At 40.2% G+C, this 9,279-nt stretch overlaps 1 protein-coding gene across 13 annotated transcripts in view; it reads left to right on the top strand.

Moving 5' to 3' along the window:
• The window catches only part of FOXP1 (forkhead box P1), a 540,709-nt gene that overhangs the window by 423,623 nt on the left and 107,807 nt on the right, over positions 1-9,279 (top strand). For 11 of the 13 annotated variants that reach the window (XM_019504753.1, XM_019504749.1, XM_019504755.1 and 8 more), the window contains 2 exons: positions 7,019-7,156; positions 8,262-8,351. In XM_019504753.1, the coding sequence (XP_019360298.1) occupies positions 7,019-7,156; positions 8,262-8,351 (228 nt within the window). Of the gene's footprint in view, positions 1-138; positions 260-7,018; positions 7,157-8,261; positions 8,352-9,279 lie in introns of those variants that run through there. The other 2 variants (XM_019504762.1, XM_019504756.1) reach the window with 2 other exon arrangements.

Raw genomic sequence — 9,279 nt, forward strand, 5'->3', positions numbered from 1 at the left:
GAAATGCATCATGCACTCATCTGCAGAAGTGGCCGTGCAAGGATTTCGGAGCCAAGCAGCCGAGGGGGAAGAGCTCTTCCTCAGCCTTTCTGATTTTTTTCAACTTTTCCACTGCAGTTTCCTCTGCTAGAAAGTATATCTGTCCTTCGCACCGCAGCTAAATGAGTGTTGGGAAAAGCTGAAAGAATTTGGAGCAAATATGCATCGGTGTTGGCTGGTTTGTGCACTGGTTTGCGGTGGCTTCACCTTCATTGATTAGGTGAGATGCTGGACTGCTTTGAAAGGGTGGGGGGGAGGACCAACAACAACCCGATAACAGGTTTTAATTTTTAAGCTTTATCTTGCCCTTAAATCTGAAACATCATTGTTCAAATAACTGAGAACAAGGTAAACCAACAACATCAAAAAGGTCGGTTTCTGTGATTTCTCAAGGGCTTGTTATTTTGTACTTTCCAATTCTATTTGATGTCTTGACAAAACAAGATGACACAAGGGAGAATACATTAAATTTTGATTTTCATCTAACCTGTTACAGTAGTAGCAGCTTAATTTCTTTTTCTTTTTTTTTTTTTTTTTAAACAGAAGATGGCTTTTTGCACAATTACTCTAATTGCCACGCCACTTTATGAGAAGGTTTCTTTAACGGGTTTCCCATTTGCCTTGATTTTGCTAGGCATTTTTTTGAACATGTTTTGACCTTTAACACACCGAGAGCTTGCTGGTTGGAGTGTGTCTTCATTAGAAGTAAATCAGTGAATGGCAAGATTGTCAAAGAAGCAACTGATGTTTTCTCATTAGAATCTAATTTGCACCGTTGTGCTTAGCTGTGATGTTCAGATGAAGGTGTCTGTGCTAGGTGTGAAAAGCTGCACGTTTTAGGCAAATAAAGTTTACAAGTCTGTTAAAGGCTGCCGTGCCAAACAAAGTGGCAACACCTAAGTGAGCATTTAAGCAGAACCGAAGTTGAGGATCTTGTGTTTGATTTCAGCCGATTGGTTTAACAAGGTGAAAAATTTCAAATAGCTTATGAATATTTAAACTGGCCAGTCCAGTATATGTCTCCTCTAACGTCCAAGTTTAACGAACAGAGAGCTCCCATGTTTAACCCCTTCAGCAAAGAATACCATTGAAGGGAAGATGAGGGCAATTTTTTGTCATAAAATGTGGTCCTTCTTGTTCCACTTTTTTAAAACCTGCCAGAAGAAAAAGAAAGCCTCCCTATAACTTTTTTCACATCAAATGATGGACAGAGTGAATGCTGCTGATTCAATCTTTCTTTTTTTTTTAATTTAAGCCTCCCTTCTTGTGTTCATGAACTAATATACAGATATAAGCCATCTGAAATTCGGATGTTTCTTAGTGTATGGAAGATGCTGAGTTTTCAAAGGGGTCTGAGCAGTTTGGGGGGCATTTTGGATTTGGGCACGTGGCAGTGGCCTTTGAGTTTGGGGATTTTTTGACAGTGCTATTGGTCCAGCACTTCCTTCCTAAACTCTGAAGGAAAATACTGATGGTTCACCGCACTTTTTTCTATTGAACTATTACAAAATGTCATCAGGGACTGTAATCCTGCCCATTAGGTTATTAATTTTCCTCTTCTGTAGGTGTAATGGAAAGCAAAAGGGAAACTTTTTCTAAGTTAAAAATATAAACAATTGCAAGGCTGAAAAGATTTCTCTCATTCAGTGCTTGCTTGGTTGTGTGTGCCCTGTTATAGTCTGTATTTCACAAATGGTAAGAGAAGGAAGGATTTATGTAAACTGTATTTTTTTTATGCAAATGAAGTAGATATTTATTATAGCTGAAACAATTATCCTGGATTTAGCGAGGAACCTAGTGGGCATGACGAGGTCTAGATAAGATCAGATGTTCCAGTCTCAAAACAAATATGAAATGATTCCACTTTTTCTTTAAAGTAGTAAAGAACTGAGAAAGCTTCCCAAAGTGGATGCTGTGCAATACTGCCAAGTATCAGGCAAAGCCCAGGTTAGTAAGTTCCTCAGGTCAAAGGAAGATCTCAACTACTGATAAAACGTCGCAAACAAAACGATAAAAATAAAATGTTAATTGAATTTTAAAGAGGGCTTTTTTTTTTTTCTCTCCCTGTCTCTCTTTTAATAGGGGGTTGTATTGTTGCAGAAAGAACAGTTATGCTAATGACTGACTACTTAGCTGATTTTACATTAATATAATAAACATTACCTGTCTTAATGTGTTGTACAGTATTATGGCAAAATAGCTAAGTCTAAAAGTGAAATTCCATTTTGCATAATGAAACAGAATTATAGTTTCCACATGAATAGTTCTAGCAGTGTGGCTTTTTTTTGTTGTTTTGAAGACTGAAATATTATGTCAGAAATGTTTTACACTCCCAGGGTAGATACAGGTACTATATTCAGTATTTTTTTATTTTACGGGGATCAGATACCAGCTGCGGCATTATGCTTTTCTGCTGGATAACATATCAGTGGTTTATCCTTTCTTGTGGTATCACCAAAGCTATTTTACATTGTTTCACTTGAGGTTTTCTGGATTTCATATTTTTTTGCACCTATTACTAATATAGCAGGCGGTTGAAGTTAATGGCTATTATGCTTTGCCTGGCTAGGTCCATTTCTTTTTTTTTCCCCCATCGAATCCACGAGTTTGAACTATTATTCAGTCATTGATTCTTTTTGTGTGTTTAGTTACATTTTTGCTCCCTTTTAACTTTTGGGAATGAGACTTCTATCCAGGAGACAGCTCTCCTGCAATGCAAGCACTTGGCATTTTAAACCTGTCAAAATCAAGCTCACCCCAGATGTCACAAGGGAGGAGGAATATTCTTTTTAATTTAAAGAAATGATCTGAAATATGTATGTTGTATTTATTAGCTAGCAGTAATTTAACCATCTTCAGTAGCAGGAGCATAACATGTAAAACAAAAAAAAAATGGCATTCTCTTTGTTTCTTTTGTGCAGATGTTAACAAGCTGAAATAATTTAGTTAGTCTTTAAGTATCTAACACAAGTGCAAGTGGAAAACTATAGAGGATGAGATAAATCATAATTATTTTCATTCCCTTGACCCTTGCCCAAGTTAGATAAAACAGTGACATATGTGCCACTGGTGTAACTGCATTGTTGGATTTAGGGAGGAACTTAATTTAGGTTGCTTTAAGTTTTCCTTGGTAAGCATTTCCATAATAGAGGGTGTTTTCAGGGCTGGAGAGATGAGCAAGGAGGGAGGGCGAATGTGTTGGAAGCCCGAGAAAGAGCAAACAGCACCCGGAGAGAAACTGTGTGCGTCTGAAAACAATTGTTAGTATTAAAGACATTTTTTGCCGTTGATGGTATTAAGATGTCAGCAGGTCTATACTAGCAGAGTCCCGACAGCCAAAGTGCAGCTGTATTTTTACCTTTAGTGCCAGGTTTGCAGGCAGCTGGGTATCTGCCCCACCCTATTGTTATCAGTCATCATTGCAGCGCACAGTTTATTAAACAATCATCACAATAACAGCAGCAGCAACAGTTCCTTCTGAAAATTAGCAATAAACACCTAAATAAAGGGCGACTTCTGTTCCGCTTGGTAAGTTCGCATTCTTTAAATGGATCTGCCAGGAGTTTAATTTGAACTCCAACTCCCTGAAGGCAGTAAAAACAGAATTATTTTAGTTCTTCATAAACTGCCTTCTGTGATTCATTGTTAACTCATAAAACACACACACACATTTCCATGCACTTAAACGGTTAAGCCATTTTCAAAGTTGGTTTGCAACGTATTTCTTTGTTTTGCTGGCAACACATGCACATGGACCTTCTGGAGAGGGAGAGAAACCTAAAATTAATTTATAGCCCCCACTTTAGGTTTCATGTGTGATCAGACACAATATCAGAGAGAAACATTTTGATCGAAAGTAATGTGCTTTATATTGTGCAGTATCTAAAATAAAGTTTAGTTTTGACTGAATACACTCAAAAAGGGACCCATAAATATTAGAGCGCTGTAGTTAAGAACTTACATGACTGTTTTAAATACTATTGATTTAAACCACTGGCTGGATTTTATGAATCAAAGTGTAATTTCCAAGCTTTGGCTATATTTCTCAATGCTAAAGCAGTCTCTCTTGTGTGCCTTTAGCAGCTTTCCAGACATTCAACACGGGATTAAATGATAGTAGTTACAATGATCAATAGGTTAAGACCGGTACAATCACTCTTACCGCTAATGACCTCGGTAGTAATGGGTAATAAAGTGTGGGCTATAATAGCCTATTGCTGGTGCTGCATGCCCTTTGATTCCTAGTATTACTAGGGACTAGGTACATGAAAAAGTTGGACGTTGGGAGTTAAGGGAGTGGATATATAGGCCATAATTCTTAACTGTTTAAAGTCCTTAAAGAGGGCTCTGTATTTTTTTTTTTTGACACAATAGTTTCTGCTCCGTTTGAATATGTTTGTGAAAGGTTTCCATAATTTATTTTCATGATATGCTGGAGCAGAAACTTGGGGTAAATCTAACTTTTATTGCATTGATAAATTAGAGGCCGAGCCCTCGGCAGAGGCTCAGAGCTAACTGGTGTGAAAGTGTGGTTTCAGATGGTAAAACTAAGTTGAGCTTATCCACAGACTCTTCCTCTCTTAAGCATGCCATATAGCTGTTTTTCCTTATCAGTAAAGTACTCCTGCTTTAGCAGAGTATGCAGCGGGTAGCAAAACTTCACAGTTGCTTTTGCAGCGTAGGGCCAAATCCTGGCCATGCTGCGGCAGAAGTGAACGGGAGGTGTTCCCGTAGAGCCAAGGGCAGAATGTGGCCCATACTATTAATCACCGATGTGTAGGGTTTGCAGAACCCCACCTATTCCTGTCTGTATCCCTGGTTGCCGTCATAAATCTGACTGATGAGTGTTTGTGTTGTCTGTCTTCCAAGAATGGCAGAGCAAACCTACTTAAACATGCTTCCTTTTCTGTTTGCTCAATCCAGCTCGAGCAAAAGGTAGCCCAAACCTCAGGGTAAAGAAAAAGTGCTTTTGGGGTGGGATGATGCAGATGAGTCATGCTCGGGCCTGGATGGAGACTCCTTTGTCGGTTTAGGGATTTTCTACTCGGGGACAGGGAGTTTCAATGTTAAAACACGGTGGATGTTAAGTGTTAGGTGCCGCCTTAGTCGGGCCAACTGGTGTGTCTCAGTTTTGTACCACCTGACCCTGGCAGTTGTGTGTGCAAGGACGGGCCAGGGTGTTTCCTATGGAAATGCAGACAACTTAATCCCAGTCCCTCCCTAATCAGCGGAGCGTTTTCGCTGACTTCAGGGGAGCCTGGATTTGGCCCCGTCAATAAAGCTTTATTTCCATAAGGATCACACAGAAAAGTCCGATGTAAATGATGGTGTATCATCCAGCTGTGTGCCGTAACCTACATTCGGGAACACGGGGCCATCCGGGGAACTCCTGGGTGACCTTCCAGTGTTATGCTAATGCGATGTCAAGAGCGCGTAACCATTTGTGCGACTCTTTCCAACCCGCATCTTGAGAGCGGTTTCTGGCCCTTGCACACAACATGTACACAACAACACTGGAGGACGTGCACTGTACATGCATCTGACCTTCAGGAACCATTTTTAGTTCATCAAAATTAGTGATGCTGAGAAATCAGGACATCAGTGCATAATGACTGTGAAATTAGGAATGAGAGCTCGCTATGCAAATGACAGGACAAATCATGTGAAAAAGTCAAGATAAACTGCATATTAAGACATTATGTTACATAAAATTAATACTGCATTTCTCCCTTGCTTACTACTACCCTGAAAGATTTTTTTTAAACTCTTTTATCTTCTGATCAGCTATTGTCTGCTGATTTTTAAAAAGTAGTGCATAGAAAAAGTGCAAAACATGTTATTACCTTTTATTGTAATACATGAGATGACAGGAGATCCTTTTTAACAAAGTATATCCTTTACTGCTTTTAGTTTTGTGCTGTCACATATTTGATTTGAAACTATAGAAAAGTACGGTGCTTAAATGTTACCGTTAAAAGTCATATGAGTTTTGTCTTCTCGCTATTGTTTTTTCCCCCCTTTTCTCTTTTCTTTTCCTTTTTCAGGGAGGGGGTTTCTTGTGAAATAGTCTTCTTGCTTTACTGGGACTGACAAAATGGTTCTCATGTAGTCTGCAAATTAAACACAAGTGCAGTGATTATTTTGAATAGCTAAATTACATTCTAGAAAGCTTGCAGAATTCATAGCATTGTCATTAGGTATCCGCTTGAATACAATTTGTGTAACCTTGGCCAAGACAGCCTGTCATTTTAATGTCAGTGTTTTATCTGAACAAGACATCATCCTTTCAGATACAGTGTACAGGTTCCTTGCAAAGATGCCCGTGCAGAAACGTGTTAACAGTTGCAAATATGAAATGCTATCAAGTTCATCACTGTAGCTGTTTGTCACTGAAATGTCATGGAAAGCGGCTTTTAATGGTATCTCACATAATATGAAAGAATTGAAGACATCTGTATGCTGGGTGAATATGGAATGGTAAAGACATTGTAGTAGGATCTTTCTGCTAAAATTGCGTAGAAACACAGGTGCCGTTATTCATATCGCTGAGCTTTGCTTCATTTTCTTAAAATCGCCGGCTTAAAAGGAGATGGGAGACCTGCTTGGGTTTTTTTTTAGGTGGAGAGTGTTTGACTGGACTCTGTCTTGTGAAAATAAATGACTCGGAAGAGTTGTTACTGTATTTAGTTTTGTTTGAAATCATTCTCCTTGCAGTAGCGTTTTGGAGGAACAAAACGGGATCGGTGCTTTTCTGTTTTATTCTGGTGGGCTCTAAAGGCTCTCGCACCTCCTGTTACTTCAGGGCAAAACAAAGGCTCAGATTTATGCAAGGCAACACAAGATGAGGTGGTGTTTTAACTGAAGCAGCTGGGCAGGCATTAAAAAGGGGGTAAATAATTCTGATGCTTGCTACTAGAAAGCAGACTAAAGTATAGAAAAGTGCTCTGACTTCCTCTCTGTGGTCTGTTTAATGCTTCAGGTTCCAGTGTCAGTGGCTATGATGACACCTCAAGTGATCACTCCCCAACAAATGCAGCAGATCCTCCAGCAACAAGTGCTAACTCCCCAGCAACTCCAGGTCCTGCTCCAGCAGCAGCAGGCACTCATGCTTCAACAGGTAATTGTTTCTTGAACAGCTGTCGAGACGGCTATCGTGGGTAGCAGAGGGCTACCATCCCTTAACTATGCCTGCAGTCAAAGCTGCCTAAATACTGGTGCCCATATTTCCTATGTGAGGCGAGCTGGTGCCTCTCTTGTTTTGAACACCAGCAGCCTTTCCCAGCTAGTTGAATTATCACTTAAAGGTGTGTGAATTAAGTGTCGGGGCTTTTACAAATGCCCCCGTTGCCTTCGTCTTCCTCCTCCAGAAGGTATTGATGTGCCATGATTAACTGGAATAAATGTGATAGTGGCAACATATATATTTTTCATTTAAACTTGTTAAGGCTATATGGAACTATAGGGGCCATTAAAATGGTGATGACAGAAACACAGAGCCGTTAGCGTAGTGCAAGCCTTAAGCCTTTGAATTTCAACGAGACGTGTACTTTGGTGCATCCGTCTTCCCAGGCACAGCATTTCATCGCGTCCCATTTCAGCTGAAAAGTTTCACGAAATGAAGTATGATTTGGAAGTTTACTTATCTTAATGTGCCGCACAACATTAATTCATTAATTCCATGATGACATTAAAGTCCACTACAAGCTGACCTTGCGTACTCTCTCCTCGCTGTCACTCTCACTCACTCACTCATTCAACTGAGTGGATGTCTCAACCGCATCCATCTACCATCCATCTGGGCAGTAGGGAGAAGGAGGGGTATTATCCATGATGTCTATGCATGCATTGAACAACACTTAGTGCAGTCAAACCCTATCATTTAGAAAGCATGTATATGTTTCACAACAGAGATTTACCAGGCTCTCTCAGCAAGGGCATTTTGGCTTTGTTGTTACAATCAAAGGTCATTCCTTGCCTTATTTTAATTAGTTTGTGTAGAAAATGGTATGTTTTTCATCAGTTCATTTTGGAGATTACTTTTCAAACGATAATGCCAAGAATAGTCAGTGTGCACTGAATTTATTGTCGAGTTTCAAACTAAAGGTCAGACCATTACAGATAAAAGGATGCTATTTTTCAAATCACAGTTTGTGTATTACACCAAGAGGGACACTGAATTGGCTCTCCACTTTGTTACTCACCGTCTTTCCTTTTCTTTGTAGCAGCAGCTTCAAGAGTTTTATAAGAAACAACAGGAACAGTTGCAGCTTCAACTTTTACAACAACAACATGCTGGAAAACAGCCGAAAGAGGTACAGACAATACCCATTTTACTTTCAAACCACAGATCCCAGAGGACTGTCTGGTGGCTATTAAACTGTCATTCGTCTTATAAATGATTGCACAACTGAGCTGACTCTATCAGGTCTCAGCTTTCAGGGCTAGAGTTATTGTCCTGTTTTCTCCTTTATTTTCCTGTGCTTTCCATTTGCTGGCTGCCACATATTTTATAGCCCAGGAACATGCCTTGCTCTTTGGTGTGACTATTGGCACAAGTGCCTGGACTGGTATCTTGGGAGAGTGTTGTTAGAAGTTAGTTATTTTACTTGGGGTAGGGAAAAAAAAAAACCTACTAGTCAAGACACGGTGAAGTCGAAGTAGGGAAGTACTTCAAGACAACGCGAGTGAAGCTTTGCTGGATCAAGGCAGAAGCTCAGGTTACACATTTGTCATGGTAGTTACGTACAACAATGTTGTTGTGACAGAGACCAGCAAAATCTGAGATGCAAAGATAGGGCTGAAAGGTCATCCTCCATCCACTCCCCGCATTGTGCCTTGATACCGCAGCACAGTAACAGGAGACATCGCTCTTTTGTCCCTGGGATACTTCAGCGGGATGGGAGACGCGAGGGCCAAGGCGTCTGTCTGAGCCTGGGACACACGTGCTCTTCTAAGCACCTGTCCGAGCCTTGGCTATTGCACATTTAAGTTCAGTTTCCTGTAGATTGATTTTTTTTTTTTTTCAAAATTTTTTTTTTCCACTCCCAAGTCCTCTCTGAAGGGCCACGAAGCAATGTAAATCCCAGGCCGGGGACGGTTTTAGCATCAGTCTGTGGCATCAGTAGTATGCTGCTGTTTAGCATAGGCTGCTGCGTGATGTCCTTTGCTCGCTGTGCTGGTGAGACAGTCATGCTGCGCTAAGTACACATCTAAAAAAAAAAAAAAAAAAGGGGGGGGTCT

The sequence above is a fragment of the Gavialis gangeticus genome, unplaced genomic scaffold, assembly GCF_001723915.1.
Source record: "Gavialis gangeticus isolate Ggan-Ray unplaced genomic scaffold, GavGan_comp1, whole genome shotgun sequence".
Taxonomy (NCBI): domain Eukaryota; kingdom Metazoa; phylum Chordata; order Crocodylia; family Gavialidae; genus Gavialis; species Gavialis gangeticus.